This window comes from Parasteatoda tepidariorum, chromosome 2 (assembly GCF_043381705.1).
Source record: "Parasteatoda tepidariorum isolate YZ-2023 chromosome 2, CAS_Ptep_4.0, whole genome shotgun sequence".
NCBI lineage: Eukaryota > Metazoa > Arthropoda > Arachnida > Araneae > Theridiidae > Parasteatoda > Parasteatoda tepidariorum.
The window spans coordinates 58,180,212-58,200,297 of NC_092205.1; the positions used below are offsets into that span (position 1 = coordinate 58,180,212).

The 20,086-nt window shown below is 33.0% G+C and overlaps 3 protein-coding genes across 3 annotated transcripts in view; 1 reads left to right on the forward strand and 2 right to left on the reverse strand.

Moving 5' to 3' along the window:
• Positions 1-40: 40 nt before the first annotated feature.
• On the reverse strand, positions 41-2,196 carry LOC107437275 (solute carrier family 35 member G1-like). Its single transcript, XM_016049207.3, has one exon. The coding sequence runs from the start codon at positions 2,155-2,157 to the stop codon at positions 1,138-1,140; it is 1,020 nt and encodes a 339-aa protein (XP_015904693.2). The 5' UTR covers positions 2,158-2,196; the 3' UTR covers positions 41-1,137.
• A 1,286-nt stretch (positions 2,197-3,482) lies between these two features.
• LOC122272079 (uncharacterized) lies at positions 3,483-4,493 on the forward strand. The gene has a single exon (XM_043055142.1). The coding sequence runs from the start codon at positions 3,483-3,485 to the stop codon at positions 4,491-4,493; it is 1,011 nt and encodes a 336-aa protein (XP_042911076.1).
• A 12,890-nt stretch (positions 4,494-17,383) lies between these two features.
• The window catches only part of LOC107437277 (solute carrier family 35 member G1-like), an 11,940-nt gene continuing 9,237 nt past the window's right edge, over positions 17,384-20,086 (reverse strand). The window contains exon 2 of the mRNA XM_016049209.3: positions 17,384-18,673. Coding sequence (XP_015904695.1) covers positions 17,616-18,635 — 1,020 coding nt within the window. The 5' untranslated portion in view covers positions 18,636-18,673 and the 3' untranslated portion in view covers positions 17,384-17,615. The remainder of the gene's footprint in view (positions 18,674-20,086) is intronic.

A 20,086-nucleotide genomic window follows, 5' to 3' on the forward strand; every position in this document is an offset into this window, starting at 1 on the left:
GAATTTTACTTCATAAATATCCTATATAGTAACTAAAATAACAATTTAATAGTAAAATTTGATTATTTACAATGTTAACATTCATTTTAGTAGAATGGGTAGACTCGCCCCATACGAGAGATTTGTCAGCAGTTCTATAAAAATATACAGTAACAGCGTAACTGTTAATATTTTCTAAAATCGATTTCACAGCTTTAAAGAGGGATAAATAGCGATTCCGAAACACCTATTAAAAGCCTTTTTTCTTTAATATTTACAAAAGTTTGACCACTTGAAAGTTGGCAAACTGAAAAAATGGGTAGACTCGCCCCGGTTTACGGTATATGTTGATTTATTTTATTCATATAAATAGAAATAAAAATATACATGATGTAATATTGTTAGAACTTGAATTTTTTTCTAATGTTATTACAATTTCCATCCTACATTAATCATAGAATTTCCACCAAAAGATAGTTTTAATTTATTTTGCATATTTCATAACATTCACAGATGCATGCCGATTTTATTAGGAATATGCTTAATGTAACTATATTACACAGTTAGAAAAATTGATTCAAAGTTGAGCCATTAGTAATTTGAACCACAATATGTTGCAAATTTGCTGAGACCGTATCTGAATTATAATATAAAGAGTTTAATCTTTCTTAAACTTGATCACGTGATACAATAATATAACTTGAACGAAAACAATCAATCAATAATGCATTATTGAAGTTGCAGTTAACTTGCACTGTATCATGGCCCTAAGCATTCTATCATTGGGAAATCATTAAGAATTGCAATTATATGGTGTAACCCGGCACCATATTATGGAAGTAGTAAATTTGAGCAACATTATGGTTCAGTACGCAACAAAATCTCTAATAGTATTGATAAGTGTAATTTTAGTATGACATTATCTAACGAGTAAATTGTAATATTAAATGGTTTAATCCTTCTTAAACTTGATTTCACGATACAGTATAACTTGAACCTAAACATTGGTCAATGTAACACATTATTAAAGTTACATTTAACTTAAACTATCATGGTAGCACCACACTAAAGTTGTAGTAAATTTGAGCAACATTATGTAAACCTTTGAATGAACAATAGGTGAGCCAGAGAAGTATTAAGCACCAAGTTTCTCGAAATTTACTTCAATATCCATTTTAAGTGCTTCAATTTTGGAGAATCATTCGGTAGGCTGGACACCCAGTTCCTAATTCCAACCAAAAATATGGATACCATAACTAACAAAGCTCCTATGATGCTAAAAGCGTCTGGAATCACTTTAAACAAAAATGTCTGCCATATAAAGGACAATCCTATATCTGACCCAGCCCTGACAGTGGAGACTGGGCCAGCAAATTCGCACTGGAAAGCTCTGATCATCAATGCTTGAGATAAGTAACTAAATATTCCGAGAATAATTATGTACAGATTCTGCCATCCACACACATTCCACTTGAAATCACCAAAGATCGCAGTAACAGAAGTTAGTTCAATGATGGCTATGATACCTAAATTGGATACGACAGTTGCATGGTGGACTTCTTTTGTTTTTCTTAAGAGTATTATTTGAGCTGTATTAAAGATGATTCCCGAGAAAGCAAATATAAGACCCTGTATGTATTCCTTTGAATGAACAATAGGTGGGCCAGAAAAGTAACTGGGTATTTTGGCAGTAAAAATTAAGCCAATTACAGTGAAGAGCACAGGTATCGATTGGAATATTCCACATGGTTCCTTTAGGAAAATCCTCGCTGCCACGGTCACAAAGGCAGGAATGCTGAATAAAATCACATTCGCTTCTGAAAGTGGTAAGCTGCGAAATGCATGATAACTGACTAATATATTCGTTGCCGAACATATACTTCTGATTATTAGTAGCACACGGAAATCTTTTGGCAAAAAGATTCCTTGGCGACATTTGATAACTTCTGGAAGATTTAAAGTGAAAATTGCAATATGACGATAAAGGCACAATTGTCCAGGATCTAAATTATCGACGTATTTGACTACTACAGTTGTACAGGAGTACAATACTCCCGAAATCATTGCTAGAAGTAATCCTTTGAAAAATTCGAAGTTGTTTTTTTCAGTTGTTGCTAAGTCTTTGATTTTTTGTTCTAAACTTGGTAGAGCAAATGATTTACTGTTCCACCAGAACATTTTTAAAGATTCTTCCAAACCCTTTTCCCTCAGATAATCTGTAAATAAAAAACGTTTATTGTAATAAATTCTGAAGAGCTCTCTGATGAAATGTTTTATTATTTTTATCAAGTAAAGTAAAGGGGACCTACTAAACTCTGTAACCGTTCTTTGAACTCGCAAATGGCTGCAGTCAGTGGCGTAGTTTTAATACATGTTCGAAGGGTTTAACGGTTACCTCCTTCTAATATACAGGGTGTCCCAAAAGGTCGTTTACAAACTTAACATGCTGGTCTGTCATATCATGATGAACAAGATTTACATAGGAACTTGTGTCCGAAAATTAAAACTGAGACCGCTAGAGGGCGATAANGCCAACAAGATGAATCATAAACATGACTCAGTTTGGTTAATATGTTTATTATTACACTTAGAAGCAATATGTCAAATTTTTTTACATAAATTACATTTCAAACCTCGTTTTTTATCAAGACACAAACGTGAAATATGTTCAGTCACATTACAATTATGATAAGTTTTCTGTTTATCAAACTTAATATCATTTTGAAAATCATATCCTCGTACATTGTCACATACTAAATTACTACGCTCACGTTTGGGAAATTCAGGGGGAAAGCGAGGATTTGTACGGAAAAAAAGATTTTTTGCTTCCGTCATTAACTATTTTTTCACAAATACGCAATTTATCCTTAAATTCAGGAATAGATTTTGCGCCATACAAAATGAATTTATTAGCGGGGGAATCGGGAATACCGTCAATAGTATAATCAAATAAAGAAAAATCGTCTGTTGGGTTTTCACAACTACACGCGGCAAAAAAAATATTCCGCCCCGTGTGGTGACCGGGGGGGGTAAGAATCTAGTCCCAACGTAGCTCATGCGTGTCGTAGAAGGCGACTAAAATGGGCATCCAGTGTCCGGGGGTATAGCCGGGTACCCTGCCCCAGGGGATTATATCAGGGGACTGGTCCTCCAGGTTGGGGGTTGGGCGTAGGGCTAACAACCCTACCCTGTAAAAAAATCTTGTTGCGAAGTCTCAAGTCAGTGAATCCGGACCGAAATTTAGAAGACGACCTGGCAAATCTTACATGGAACTGAGAATTGGAACATGGAACATTCGCTCTTTGTATAAAAGCAAAGGACTGCAACTCTTAACGGAGCAGCTGGATAATTACAGGGCTGATGTAATGGCTCTGCAAGAGATGAGGTGGCTTAGCGATGGAATAATCGAGAAGTGAAATCACACAATCTTCTATAGCTGTGATAAGAAAAGGCATATTTTTGAAACGGGTTTTGTTGTGGGCAAACACATTCGGCATCTTGTCATGGATTTCGTGCCAAAGTCTTCAAGGTTATGTAAAATTAGGCTAAGAGGAAAATTCGTTAATTACAGTCTTATAAATGCCCACGCACCTACTGAAGACAAGGATGAAGACGAGAAAGAACTTTTCTATGAGAACCTGCATTCTTTATATAACTCCTGTCCACAAAACGACATCAAAATTATTCTGGGTGACTTAAATGCTAAAATTGGAAAGGAAGCTGAGCACAGACCCACTATTGGAAAATACAGCCTGCACGAAACAACAAATGACAATGGACAGAGGATCATTCACTTCGCTGCAGAGCATAGCATGGTCATAGCCAGCACCTTTTTCCAACACAAGAGAATTCACCTAATGACCTGGAGATCACCAGATGGAGATACCTCCAACCAGATTGACCATATATTGATGGACTCGAGACATGTGACGGACATACAAGACATTAGAACCTATCGTGGGGCAAACTTTGACTCAGACCATTACATGGTAATGAATAGGATCAAGGCCAAACTATCCAATGCACGTAAATGTCATGGGAAACGTCTTGAGAAATTTGACTGCGAACAATTAAAGACCCCTAGAGTCAGGGATGACTTTCAGTCACAACTAACTATGAAGCTTGATGAAAAAGCAATCAAAAATATTGATTGCATAGATGGAAAGTGGACTTCTTTCAAAGAAGCCCTATTGGACACATGTGATAATGTAATAAGCAAAATAAGAAGAGCTGAGAAAAAGGATTGGTTTGATACAGAATGTCGCAACGCGACCCAAAGAAAAAACGATGCATATAATATGATGCTCAGTAAAAAACACTCGAGAACATCAGTAGAGAAATACAAAATTGCAAGAAGAGAAGAAAAGAAAGTTCATAGGTTGAAGAAAAAGGTTTTTCACGAAGACTTCTTTAAGGATGTCAAACATCTCCGAGGGTCTAATGAGAGAAGAGCTTTCTTTCGTGGCATTAACTTTGATCGCCAGGAGTTCAAACCTAGAACTAACCTTTGCTGAAATAAAGATGGAGATATTTTAAGCGATAAAACTGACATTCTTAATAGGTGGAATGAACACTTCGACAACCTACTTAATGTAGAGTGCGTTCAGACAGAGTCCTGCTCACCAAACGTTAACCAAGAGTGTATTGCACCTCTTTCAATGATTGAGGTTGAAGAAGCAGTTCAAACAAGGCTCCTGGCCCAGATTTGATATCACCAGTATTCATCAAAAACTCAGGACCAGATGGGTTAAAGGCCATACATAATATTCTAACATCAGTATGGGAAAAAGAAATACTCCCTGAAGAATAGAAACACAGCACTGTTTGTCTTATACACAAAAAGGAGACATTCTTGAATGTTCTAACTACCGGGGTATCAGCCTGCTCTGCACTGCATATAAAGTCTTTTCAAAAATTCTATTTAACAGACTTAGCCCCTATGTAGAAAACATCATTGGTGAATACCAATGCGGTTTTAGGAAGGGCAGGTCTACAACTGACCAAATATTTTGCATAAGACAGATTCTGGAAAAAACCAGGGAATTTGGAATTGGTACCCACCACCTATTTGTGGATTTCAAAACTGCTTACGACAGTGTAAACCGGACAGAGGGAACAATCAAAATAACTTAGGGAGAACAGTGGACCTTCCCATCATTATATGTATTAAGCTTTATGTATGCGTTCCTATAAGACTGACACACAAATGATTACTTAACTTGGACTTAAATTGGATCAAATAATGAAAAGTCTGATATACTCGATACTTTCAGTTAGTTAATTTTTCAATTACTGAACAAAACTTTAAAGGTGCTATTTTGGTTCTCTCATTTTTCCATCTTTCCAGCCGTGTCTCTATAGTTAAGGTCTACTATACCGTTTATTGATAATGAATCAGTTATGGACTATAACTTAATAATTCACTTCGTCCTATTTCCCGCTGCCGATGCGTTAAGAAGATAGGTACGCCATTTGTACGATTACGACCAGATAACAGTTTTACGTAAACTGATCTTGTAGAGCATAACCACTTTACTATATCCTGACGCTATTTTTAAAATCCTAGTTGAAGCCGTTCAAAAAATTAAGAAAGCAGATACGGTCTTTATTGAGCATCTTGCATACGAACTTTATTACAGATCTTATATAACTATGCATTGGTAATGATATAAATATGTATTGGTATATAATATTTGAATAAGTTTATGCATATGATATTTTTTGCGGGAATCTTGATGGGCTTACGGAGAATAAATATTGGCATATATTAATTAAAATAAGAATTTCATTATACTAAGAAATATATTTTGATAACAAATCAATGCATTTGATAACCATTTTTTGTTTATTCAATAAATAATTTTTTTTTTGTTTTATCAAAAAAATTTAAAGGACAACTTTAATTCTGCTTTAATTGGTCACTTAAAATGGTAAATGGGTATTATTGTTATGACCAACTTTAATAAATTACGTAAGCGTAAGCTCAAAAAAATGAATATCAAATTCAAGGCCCATTTCGGAATATTAAGCTGACATCCTCAAGAAACTAAAAAATTGGTAGTAAAACTTCTGTACGAATATTGAAAATTGTTTTACCTTAATTAATATTCTTAGAAGAGAGATCCTTCCCAGGGATTCTATTACAGCGATATATTTTTTTTTTTAAAAAAGAGTAAAAAAGTCAGTTTTCTCATGTTTTTATAGGTATTTTGCCTTTAGTTTTTCAGCTTTTTGAAGTAGCTAGTCACCATAGAAATAAGCAATTTAAGCTATGTCTATTTAATTCAGTACAAATTTTTAGCTATGTCTGTATTTTCAAACGCATATCAAGTTTTGCTCACTTTTTTTAAACGCGCAACAAAAAGATTCTCAATGATTTTTTTTAAAAAAAATAAATAAATAAATAAAATAACACTTCTTCATAATTATTCAATTTATTAATATTAACACCTGTTACTAACATTAACACCTATATTTATACTAACACCTCTTTTAATTATTCCCCTTTATTTTTAATTAATTTTTTTAAATTATTTAATTATTAAAAACTGTCTTAAATAAATTTTTAGCTATGCCTCTATTTTCAAAAACATATCGAGTTTGCTTACTTTTTTTAAATTAGCTACAAAACATTTCTCAATAATTTTTTAAAAAAAACACCTTTTTAGTTATTTAATTTATTGATATTAATACTTTTTACTAATATTAACACCATTTACTAATATTAACACCTTTTTTTAATTATTCCCCTTTATTTTTCACTATTTTTTTTAAATTATTTAATTATTAAAAAATGACCTTTCTTTCTTAAAAATTGCGTGTGTGTGTTACCTAATGCATATTTTAAGAAAAATATTTTTTGAATTTGAAAAAATAATTAAGCGCGTAGAGCGTTCTCAAAATGGAATTGCTTTGAGAAATAATGTGCACCAAAATAATTTTAGAATTTTATTTTATTGTTATTCTAAATTAAACTTTTTAATCATCATGACTCATAGGTTACGACACCGCGTTCTATCCCTGGGGCCCTATTACCAGCTTAACGGAATCTGATTCCGATCGAAATGAAGCTCTCGAGACGTCATAAATCCGTGAAAGTCAGTTAGGCCGTATTACGAGATCTTGATTCCGCTCGGAACTAAATTCCGATGCGAAATAATCACGAATCCGATTCCGGCAGGTTTAGAGCAAGCGAAATCTAAATTCCGACAAGAGTTTGTTTATTTTAGTGATCAAAATGGCGCTGTTTTCTGTCATTACTACCGATTAAAGCCAATCTGAAAAACATTTTTGTATTTTTTCTTAGCGTGTAACACCAAATTTGATCATTTTAATTTTATTTTACTTAAAATGAGATATTTTTATAGTTTTCATAAATATAATTGTATTTTGATACTTAAATTGTGGCTTATTTTTAACTTCAACAAAGCAAACATATCGTTGCTAGTTTAATAAATTAGAATTATACTAATTTTCTAATTGGTCAAAGTTAGTCCCGCCTACAAACTCCAATTTCACCGGAATCGTGCGGAATGGCGATTTCGATTCCGGATTCCGATATGCTCATGTTGCGGCAAAGTGGGTTTTACGAAATTGGCAATCCGATGAAAGCTAGTTTCCGATCGGAATCGTTTCCGAGCGGAATAAATTTCGATGAGTTGGTAATAGGGCCCCAGGTCACAGTTTGAAATCCATGCAATCGATAGATATTGCTAACCACACTGCTACCATCACGCCGATGGTCACAACATTTTTGGAGCCTTATCCCGTCTCCTAACAAGCTGTTGCGTTTTTTTTTTTTACTTTTCATAAATTTTATTTATTTTTTACTTTTTGCTAAGTTGATTCAAATAAACAAAATTATCATTTAGACACCAAAGCGTTTAAGAAATAAATTATAAATTACCATCTGGGTAAGAAGTTTCTTAGAAAAATTGTTCTAAGAAATTGAAACTTTGCTCAACCTTTTTCGTTGAATAAAATTATAAATTATATTCATACAGAACTATAATAAAAATTTGACTCACCTTTAAACGTTTTCAACTTAAATATGATTCAAAACTCCTAAAACATTACAGTCTTAAAGTATCTTCTTATTTCGCGTTTAAAACTTGAAAAAATGAACATTCATTTTAAAATGAAATGAAGCAAAATATAACATCAATACACTTTAAAATGCAAGAAAAGCAAATTACATCATAGCTACGTCATAATTTAATAACACCTACAACGTTGGAATATTCAAATTCACTAATAAAATTTCTTAAGATAAACACTATTCAGATAATTACTTAATTACTAAGTCATATTTATTAGTAATTAAGATAGTTGAAAAATATGACTTGCATTTTTATGTTTTGAAGGTTTTACTTATCATTATTAAAATTACCCGTTTGGAAAATGATTGATATCATTAACTTTTTAATTAATGGGAAATATATATTTTTTCAAAATTTTTTCTGTCATTGTCATTATTAGAGCTTGTTGAAGGAAATAACTGCTGACATTTACAGAATTCTTTTAACTAAAATGAATTTGCAAAACAATAAATACTTCATTTTATCGTATTAATTTTTGAAAATAGAAATAATAAATTACTCGATATAATATTATAAGAGCAATAACTTTTATAAATAATATTACTATGGCTTAACGTTTAATATCAATCTAAAAATTGCCAAGGAACTAGTTTGTTGCTTATATTTTTAAAAATGAAAATAATAATAGACCAGATATAATATTAATCGAGCTTAAATTTTCATATCAGAGTTTAACTTTTTATATTAATTTTAAAGTTGCCAAGGAAAACCATACATGTTTCATAGTATTTTATAGGTATGTGTTAATTCGATTAGGTATATGATTAATGCAACTATTATATTTTGGAAATAGAAATAAAAATATACTTGATATAATATTGTTACAACTTGAATTTTTATCTAATATTATTACAATTTCCATCCTACATTAATCTTAGAATTTCCAAAAAGAGAATTTTAATTTATTTTACATATTTCGTAACATTCGCAGATGCTTGCTGATTTTATTAGGAATATGTTTAACGTAACTACATTACACAGTTAGAAAAATTGATTCAAAGTTGGACCATTAGTAATTTGAACCACAATATGTTGCAAATTCGCTTAAACCGGTATCTGAGTTATACTATAAACATTTTAATCATTCCTAGGCTTGATCACGTGATACATTAATGTAACTTAAACGAAACTACTGGTCAACCTAATGCATTATTGAGGTTGCAGTTAACTTGCACTGTATCGTGGCCCTAAGCAATTTATCATTGGGAAATCATTAAGAATTGCAATTATATGGTGCATTACTTTACGTTACTTTAGTTGTACTAGCGTTTAATGTTTTTCTTTTCAATTTTGATTTATCGAATTCCTTACTTTCAATTTGTTCAGTCATATTGAATAATTTCTCAGTTCAAATACAACAATAGCAATAAAATCACTCAATCGCCCCGGGTTGGGCGCCAGATAAGACAAGTCTAGCTCAAAATTCCAAAAAAAAAATGTTCGTAATCATGAGCATGAAATAAAATGATCTTCTTACTTTTTCTCAAAGGTGGGGATCTGGCGAGTGTATGTCTGTTCTGATATTGCTATCATTGTCTCTGATATCTCAATTTAATAACATTAAATATCTCTATTTTTATCTCTATTTTAATTATTTATTAAATTAAAATTAATTCCAACAACCCTACCTCCGATGAACTCCCAAGAATTCATCTAAGGTTGAGTCTGAATTCGAAATTTCAAATTACTCTTAATTTTTTTTTTCAGAATTTATCTGTACTCAAATAATCATATTGTAACAAGTACAACAACATTCTAAAGTTCTCTCAAAGTTTAAAGCTCTATATTCAATAAAATGTAAATTCAAATTTCAGAAAATTAAACACTAATGCTTCAAATTATCAATAACATCTAATCAAAATAACGAATTACTGTTTAAGACATTGAAGTTATTAAGCACTCAGACTATTAACATCAGGATTTCCTTAACGGTTCAAGAAATCTGCAAAAAAAAAAAAGAGAAAGTTCAATTAATTAAAAGTCAATACTAAAGTTCAGTTACCAAGTTCAAGAGGATAAAGCAACTGCACAGGGCGCTTTAAAAGTACTCCATTGGATAGTCTCACAGTGCCAGATCGAATTTTGTTGTCTCTTCCAACTTGAACTTCACTTACTTTACCACATTTCCGCATCAATTTTGGATTTTGAATTTGGACAATCGAGTTTCTTTTTATTCCCGGATTGTTCTTGCTTAAGATAGATTGATGAGGGGATCTCAGTTCACATAGGTAGGTATCTCTCCATTTTGTCCAAAATGAGTCAACGAGTTTTTGTTAATATCTGAAACGCCTAGTCAAGACATCTTTGGTTGAAGAACGTAAAACGAATTGACTTGGAGTCGATAGGACTCTTCTTCCTGTAAGGAAGTGGGCTGGAGTTAAGGGAAAAGAATCGGTTTGCTCCTCAACGTAGGTTAATTGGCGAGAATTTAGGAGAGCTTCAACTTGAATCACTATTGTTTCAAGATCTAAATAATTCAAGCATGATCTAAATAGAATTTTCTTGAGTGAGGACTTTACAGAGAGTACAAGTCGCTCCCAAAATCCCACTCCCCACCATGCAGCTTTCTCAATTATGTTTTTCCATTTTCTCACTAACATAGTCCTGGCATTTTGATTCGTTCAAAGTTTCACTTAATAGATTAAGTTCTCTTTTAATTTTAAGAAATGTTTTAGCATTATCGGAATATACTATCTTACATAGTCCACGTCGACTAATAAATTTTTTAAAAGCTTTCAGGAATGTTGCTGCAGACATATCAGGTGACATTTCCAAATGGACAGCTCAAGTGACTGCGCATGTAAACAATAAAATATAACACTTCTTAGATTCTGAACCTTCCTTTTCTTTGGCGTACAGAGGACCTAAATAATCGATGCCAGTCACTTCAAATGGAAATGCCTCTTTTACTCTATCAGGGGGGAAACTTGCCATATCATGTGTTGCTGGCTTTGTTCGGAAAATTTTGCATAAGTTACACTTTCCGATCGAGATCTTCACTCTCTGTCTACCCTTAAGCACAAAAAATCTTTCTCTTAAATCAGTCAATGATAGTCCAGCGTGTCCTGTTCTTTCATGGCATTTACGAATAATTAGTTCTGCAATTGTCGTGTCCAGCTAACAATATTGGATGTTTTTGTTCGTAGCTCAAGTTTGAATGTTGCAACCATCCACCAATTCTAATCAATCCCCTCTCGTCTAGAAATGGCTTAAATTGACAAATTTTTGATGAGATAGACCTTTTCATGAATTCAGATCACTAATTTCCTCACCAGAAATCTTTTGTTGAGATCTTTTAATCCAATATAGTTCCGAATCCAATAATTTATCTTCAGATAACGATCCATCCTTCCGATCATTTTTCTCCTTTAAGTTCAACACAAATCTCTTAACCCATGCAGTTATTCGAATTAATTTTAAGAAATTATTGATTCTCGGATGTTTTTTTCGTCGTATGCTTGTTTAGGCAGTGGGGGTACGATTGTTCCAGTTTTTCAGTGGCGCCATCTATGGCTAGGAGTTCGACTTCTGCCACGTCATTCACACAACCACAACCCGTTTATAGGGCGGGTCACATTCACACACATTCACACACAAGGGAGAAAGGACATGGAACACACTGAGAGAAAGAGACATCCATGCCTTGCCCGGGATTCGAACCCAGGACCTTTCTGATACAAGGACATTTCCCTGCCCCCTACACAGACCGGTCGGCATTGATTCTCGGTATTTCTAACAAATCTTCATTTTTCGAATTAATGCAGCAGATTTGCAAAATCTTAGAACTTTTCTTTACCTGAAGCAAAGCTTCATCATCAATTCGACAACTAATTCCTTTTTGCCAAAATTTATCTTCTTTCCCTAACCAGCTTGGACCAGTCAGCCAAAGTTCATTTCCTAGTAAAGCGTCTGCCTTTATTCCTCTCGTTTGAAGATCAGCCGGATTTTCTTCGCGGGGGCAATGTGACCATTCACTAATGTTCGTTTTTGACTGAAATTCTCGCACTCGATTCTATACAAATTGCTTCCATGTTAGCGTATCTCCTCTAATCCAATGTAATATTACACTGGAGTCGGTCCAGTAGTATGTACTAAACTTCATGACTTGACTGAAATGCTCTTTGACATAGTTCGCAAGCCTAGCACCGACTACTGCAGCCATTAACTCGTAACGTGCCAAGGATAACTTTTTTAATGGAACTAACCGTTAGCTACTATAAAATTGGTCACTATCTTATTTTTAAAACGAAATCTAATATATATTACAGCTCATAAGCTTTTGCTCTAGCGTCAACAAAGCAATGAAATTGTATCTCCCCAATCTTGTTTTTTTTTTAAAGTATCGAAACAATGTCTGGGGACTATAAAATTTTCGATTTTGTTCAGTTGTTGACACCAAATTTCCCATATTTTAATTAACAGCTTGTTTAAACTATCATCCCAATCAATACCTGTTTTCCATATATCTTGCATAATTATTCTAGCAGTTATCGTTAAGGGATTTAGAAATCCAATTTGGTCATAAATTTTACCTATCAATTTTAAAACATTTCATTTTGTAACGTTTTTACTTTCTCCCCCCCTCCCAATGCTTTTAGTATTCCCTGAAATTCAATTCTGAGATTATCCTCATCTGTGTTCCACTTATATCGTAAGACCTTACAATTTGCATCCATGTTAAATGTCTCATTCTCTCTTTCATTAAATTGTTTTTGCAAAGCAAAAGAATTCGTTTGCCATTTACGCATATTGAAGTTGGCATCCTTTAAACTATCCTTAATACCATCATAAATATTTAAACCCTCAGCATCATTATCCGCCTCTTCTACAAAATCATCAACATTTAAACGCTCATTAAGTAGATCAAATATTTCTAGAAAATCTTGTTTATATTTATTGATGTGATACTTAATAGTAGCAGGTAATAAAAAAGGGCTCGGTTTTGCTCCGAAGAGCACTCTAGTCCAGGGGTCGCCAAACTTTTTTGATCATCGACCCCTATATAATTTTTCGAAATCTCCATCGACCCCCACAAAAGCTATTTTCTGTTAATTAAAATAAAACTCTATTAGACACTGTGTTTGTACATTTATTTTATGATTTTAAACATTTATTAAAGTAATAGTACATTGTGTAGCAATAGTTTTATGAAAAATATATTAATATTGAAATTTAAATACCTTATTATTAAATAATAAGTAATTATGCATAAGTAGATATAATAAGTAAAGTAACTAAAGATTTACTGCTTCTTGATCAATGAGATGGGTGTGCCTGGTGTTTTTTTGCAAGGTTCGCTATATTGGGTTCAAAATTGGTCAATTTTAATTTTCGTCAAAATTGGTCAATTTTGTAATTTTCGTAAAAAAATACAAAGTGTGCTATAGTTTTGTCGCGGGCTGTACTAATCCATATTATTAATGCTTACCTTCTTTTTTGTGCATTGATAATTAAAATTGATATCTAAACCAAACGAATGGTTTTATCGAAACAATAACTAATTATCCAAAACTATAAAAGTTTTAATAATGACACTGCAAATATTCAACACAGTTTGCAAAGATAGCTGAAACTGCGTATGATATTTGCATTTGTAACGTCAATGCTCGTCACACGTGACATTTGGACAAGCGCACATATGCATATGACTTATAAACTGCGCTGAGTTCGTGCCACTGCGCGGTGGTACGTAAATACTTGTTTCACCCCAATAAATATACGTTTATTAATTTATGTTTTATATAGAAACTGATATTGAGTCAATTATAAAAAAAAATCTCAAATTTTGCATACTTAATTAGGTATGTGTGATTTGCGTATTGAGAACTGCTTTTTTTTCGACCCACAATCGACCCTTCCGATTTGGATCGACCCCCATTCGCCCCCCTGTCACAGATCGACCCCCGCTTTTGTTAAGTAGACCCCTGGGGGTCTATATAGACCACTTTGGCGACCTCTGCTCTAGTCATTCTCAGTATTATAGGATTTAAAGTAAGTACTGTTCAATTTCGGTATATCATTAATCCATAAGAATCCCACAAAATTTCCATCTTCAAGGCTTAACAAAAATTGCAGAAAAGCGTGCTCTATGTCCGAAATTATGGCTATTCTATGCAATCGAAAACGAACTAGAGCACTTAAAATATCTGGATTCAAATTTGGGCCCGCGTGTAAACAATCATTTAAAGAAATGGTGCTACTACTATAAGCTGATCCATCAAACATCACCCTTAATTTAGTAGTTACCTTGTCATCCCGAATCACCGCCTGGTGTGGAAGAAAATGCAGTATTTGGCCATTAACAGTTTCTGCAATTCCCAAATCCTGATAGTTATCAATTACTTGTTTATATTTTTCTTAAACCTTAGGTACTTATTAAACTAACAAGCCTCTTATTAGCGATATAATAATTATCCTCTAGTTCTATTATTCCATGGTAAACAAACTCGATATCGATTGTCAACATATTTTATAGAATTATTAAAATTCTCTAAAACTTCTTTTTCCAACTCGTTTTGTTCTTTTTCTAGTAAAATACCCATAGATTCTAATTCCCAAAAATTCTTCAATACGGTATTATCCTCATTTCCTCATTTAATTGTTTTGTCATAACTTTCATCACATTGATTGATGTTTGTTGTGCTTACGTTTCTGACAACGCACTTGAACCACAAATTACCCATCCGAACAATGTATATCTGACGCAACAAGAGCAATTGAAAGTCTACATATTTTCCCACTCACCATTTCCCAGTAATAATCACTACCGATCAAAATTGACAATCGAAAATATTTAGAATCGCCATACGTTCTATCTGCTAATTGGAGATTATTTTTCTTTAAAATGTCTTGGATCTCTTTCCCGGGAACTGCAATTCAGACTTCACTTATATTTTGTGTCTCTAATACTTCAATAAATATGCTCTTATTATTTATAAAGGGATTCTTTAATTGGATCTTGTATCTCTTTCTTTTCTGATTTATGGCCGCTTTTGAACCGAATGAATAAATTGAAACTATTTCCTCCCCCACAGCCTCTAAGTTGAATTTCTTTGCAACACAACTCAATATGAAGGAGCGATGAGACCCGAGGTCAAATAACACTAGTAGCTGCGATTTAAGACTCTCCCCAATTGCCAAAGCAGTCGCGGTTTGCAAATACACCGAAGAACCATTACATTATGACCACCCTCCATCTATAACAATGAGCTCGCCCAGGTTTTCATGGTTTCTAGCCCAGGAGCAATGCTTTCATGGGGCACATTGGGACCCGTATCCTCATAGAACAATCTCTGACGTCTGCAAGCTACTTGCACATAGTTGCAGACCAGGTTCACCCATTCATGGCAACAGTTTTTCCTGCGGGGGATGGTGTTTACCAACATGTTTAACCGAATCGTCATGAATTGGTTCGAGGAACATTCCAGTGACTTTCGAGTCATGTCTTGGCCCCCAAGTTCACCTGACCTTAATCCAATAGAGCATTTGTGGTCCTACTTGGAAAACCAAATTCGTGCTGCCACGCTACCCCCTCGCAATGTGAGGGAATTGCAGGACCAGTTGGTGAGCGCTTGGTACCAGATACCTCAGACTACCTATCAGCACCTTGTGGAATCAATGCCACGGCGGGTGCTAGCAGTTTTGAGGGCTAAAGGTGGTCCTACATGTTATTAGCAGGGTGGTCATAATGTAATGACTCTTCGGTGTATATGCTGCTTTTTGTGCTTTCGTTTTGCATGGAAGAAACTAAAGCATCTGTTTTCCCCCCCTTCACAGATAAGATGATTATGTTTTCGATTACAAATTTTACATCTCGTTTTAGACTTACAGTCCTTAACGAAGTGATTTCTTTTTAAACAAAGAAAACATCGCCCTTCGCGTTTCAAAATTTCCTTTTTCTCATCTATACTTTTAGTACAAATATCTAATTCAAGATTTTCAGAACAAAATATAAATTTATTTTCATTACTAACAACATTTAATGCTGCTGAGCTCGGATTCCTATCGTATTTAATTTTTGAGAATTTATTCCTTTCAAAACTAGATTCTCTTTCATTGTTTTTATTTTTAAGAATAACCCCGAAAACAATCGTTTTCTTTTTTCTGAAGCGAAAATTTTCTTTCCCTAATTTCGATTTCGGTTTTTTTAATACTCTATCAATTTTGTGTCACATTCCATGATTCTGTTTCGTTTTTATATTCAAGATTATAATTTAAAATTAAGCTGTCAGGCATTAGTTTCGTTATAACAGGAAAAAGTAAATTACCATAACTTTCAAGTTGCGTACCAAGTCATTCTAAACAACGTATTTGAGTTTCGCATGTATCATACAATTCACGAAGGTCTGTTAAATTTGAGGTATTGCGAACAGGAGACAAATTTAATAACTTATTAATGTGAGCTCTGATCAAAATTTCTTTTTTGCCGTATCGCTCATCAAAAATTGTATCGGCAATATCGCAATTTTTATCTGACAATGATTGCGGTTTGAGCTTTTGATTTTAACAAACTTTTTAAATGAATAAATTTATCTATTTTATTTAGATTTTGATAACCGTGTATCGCGTTTTTAAACTGAGATCAAAATTCTTGAAAATTCTCAGTATTACCATCAAATTTTTCGATGTGAACCTTAGGTAGCTCAAACTTTATTTTATTCTCTGCTACTAATGGATTAGTATGTGATACAACAGAACTATTAATAGCTCCAGTAAAATCGGAATTGGGGTGTGTTTTTTTTTTTTTGCAACTCTTTAATTTTGTATTTAATTTTGGATTTAACAGAAATTGTTTTTTCTCTGTACTCTTGATTTGACTAAACTTCCTTTTCTAAAATTGTTAGGTCATCAATTTCTACCTCAATTTTATCATTAAGAGAGTTTATGTGTGTTTCTTTATCACTTAATTGTGCTTGTGCTTCTTCCAAATAGAACAGATCTATTTCTTCTCATTTTTTTAATCTAAATTCTCATTAATAGCATTAACTACTTTAGTTGTACTAGATTTTAATGCTTTTCTTTTCAATTTTAATTTATCTGATTCCTTATTTTCAATTGGTTCAGTCATATTGAATATTTTCTCAGCTTAAATACAACAATAGCATTGAAATCACACAATCGCCCCGCGTTGGGCTCCAGATAAAACTAGTATAGCTCAAAATTCAAAAAAAACTATGTTCGTAATCATAAACAAGAAATAAAATGATCTTCTTAGCTTTTTTCAAAGGTAGAGTCTGACGATTGTATGTCTGTTTTGATATTGCTATCATTGTCTCTAATATTTCAATTTAATAATATTCAATATCTCTATTTTTAATTTTTATTTATTAACCAGTTACAACAATAACAAAAAACAACTAATATAACTTAAAAACAAATACACAACACACACTATATAAACTACTACTTAATTACTTGATTACTATTACACATCTGCCGCTGTTTTTCTGCATTCAACACTACACCTACATTTTTTTCTACTGCGCGCGCTATCTCTAATTCAATTAAAATTAATTCCAACACCAAGTTTCTCGAAATTTACTTCAATATCCATTTTAAGTGCTTCAATTTTGGGGAATCATTCGGTAGGCTGGACACCCAGTTCCTAATTCCAACCAAAATTATGGATACCATAACTAACAAAGCTCCTATGATGCTGAAAGTGTCTGGAATCATTTTAAACACAGCTGTCTGCCATATAAAGGACAATCCTATATCTGCCCCAGCCCTGACAGTGGAGACTGGGCCAGCAAATTCGCACTGGAAAGCTCTGGTCATCAATGCTTGAGATAAGTAACTAAATATTCCGAGGATAATTATGTACAGATTCTGCCATCCACACATATTCCACTTGAAATCACCAAAGATGGCAGTAACAGAAGCTAGTTCAATGATAGCTATGATACCTAAATTGGATACAACAGTTGCACGGTGGACTTCTTTCGTTTTTCTTAAGAGTATTATTTGAGCGGTATTAAGGAGGATTCCCGAGAAAGCAAATATAAGACCCTGTATGTATTCCTTTGAATGAACAATAGGTGAGCCAGAAAAGTAACTAGGTATTTTGGCAGTAAAAATTAAGCCAATTACAGTGAAGACCAGAGATATCGATTGGAATATTCCACATGGTTCTTTTAGGAAAATCCTCGCGGCCACGGTTACAAAGGCTGGGATGCTGAATAAAATCACATTCGCTTCTGCAAGTGGTAAGAGGCGAAAAGCATAATAACTGACCAATATATGTGTTGCCGAGCATATGCTTCTGATTATTAGTAGCACACGGAAATTGTTTGGCAAAAAGATTCCTTGGCGACATTTGATAACTTCTGGAATATTTAAAGTGAAAATTGCGATATGGCGATAAAGGCACAGTTGTCCAGGATCTAAATTATCGACGTATTTGACTACTACAGTTGTACAGGAGTACAATAATCCCGAAATCGTTGCTAGCAGTAATCCTTTGAAAACCTCGGAGTTGTTTTTTTCAGTCGTTACTAAGGCTCTGATTTTTTGTTCTAAACTTGGTAGAGCAAAGGATTTACTGTTCCACCAGATCATTTTTGAAGATTCTTCCAAGCCTTTCTTCCTCAGATCATCTGTAAATAAAAAGACGTTTATTGTAATAAATTCTGAAAAACTCTCTGATAAATGTTTATGTATTTTTATCTAGTACTGGGGATCTACTAAACGCTGTATCCGTTTTCCTGCAACCAGTCGCGTAGTTTTAATGCATGTTCGGGAGGGGGGGGGTAATCGGTTACCTCCTTCTAATATATAAGGGGGATTCTTTTCAAACATGACAATTCGGATCAAATAATTTCTTCAAATAAAAATTAAAACAACAAATTAAAATCTTCAAAATAATCTAAAAAAAATTTTTTATGCTTTTTTAGTTACACTTATTAATATCATAATGACAGTAGTGTAGTTTATTGACATTTGCTCGAGAAAAAAATAAAATAGAAATTCACCAAATCTTGAATGCCAGGAAAATGACATATTATAAGTTTAAAAAGCAGACATTTTAAGTTAATAGTAAGTAACTCAACTTAAGCCTTCATGTTAGATGGACCATAAATTGCTTAAATTAATTCTTTTTATCCACTGTAGAAAGAATAAAAAAATTTTTTGTTGCAGATATGTACAGAATAAAATTGTGCATAATAATCAATCATTAAATAAAGAAATAACTTTGATTACATCCAAGCATATTACAATCATACATAAACTTGGTATTAGGTTAATATTTGCTTTCCCTCCTTACAGTATTAGCAGTTAAAAACAATTTCTGGTAACACTTCAATGTCCTGGCATTCATAAGCCAGGATAATGACAAATTCGCCTTTTTATGGCATATAACTTTACTTTAAATTAATATTTTGCCCTAAGACGTTTATATTCTGCGGAAAACAACAGAATTTCTTAAAATAAATCAGATAAATGTATGTAGTCAATGTTATAATTGATTTCAAGAATCCAGGAAAATGACAACGCAAAAACCTATTTACATTGAAAAAAAATTTTAAGTAGATTTTGAACCAGAAAATTGATTATTTATTCATGCAACAAGACGTGTTCATATAGGAGGGTATCTTATCAATCTATTAACATAAGATATTGATTGCTGGCTCTATCTATTTTGGTTATAAACCACTAAGTAAAAGTAGCCAGGAAAATGACAGATTTTCTTGGGACAAACAAATTATTGACAGAAAATTTCGTTTTAAATGAAGTTTTTGTATATTTTACAAAATTTTACCTTTGCGTGCATTATAGAAATGCTTACACCGGTTGAGATTAAAAAAAATTAGATATTGAAAAATTTATGGGAGGTTTTGAAGCTAGTTATTATTGGAAACATTGTTTGTGACATACCAGAAACATGAAATCTTGAAGTTCAATTAAATTTTTTAACTATACAAAACAGTGAATGCTAGTGCAAAGTAAAGTAATTTTAAGATGTTAACAGCAACGCTATTTATTAAACTCTTTAAAAAAAGTTCTTTCAG

Excerpts from the sequence above, each read along its gene's own strand:
- LOC122272079 (XM_043055142.1), top strand. The coding sequence starts at position 3,483 with ATGGATTTCGTGCCAAAGTCTTCAAGGTTATGTAAAATTAGGCTAAGA.
- LOC107437275 (XM_016049207.3), bottom strand. The coding sequence starts at position 2,157 with ATGTTCTGGTGGAACAGTAAATCATTTGCTCTACCAAGTTTAGAACAA.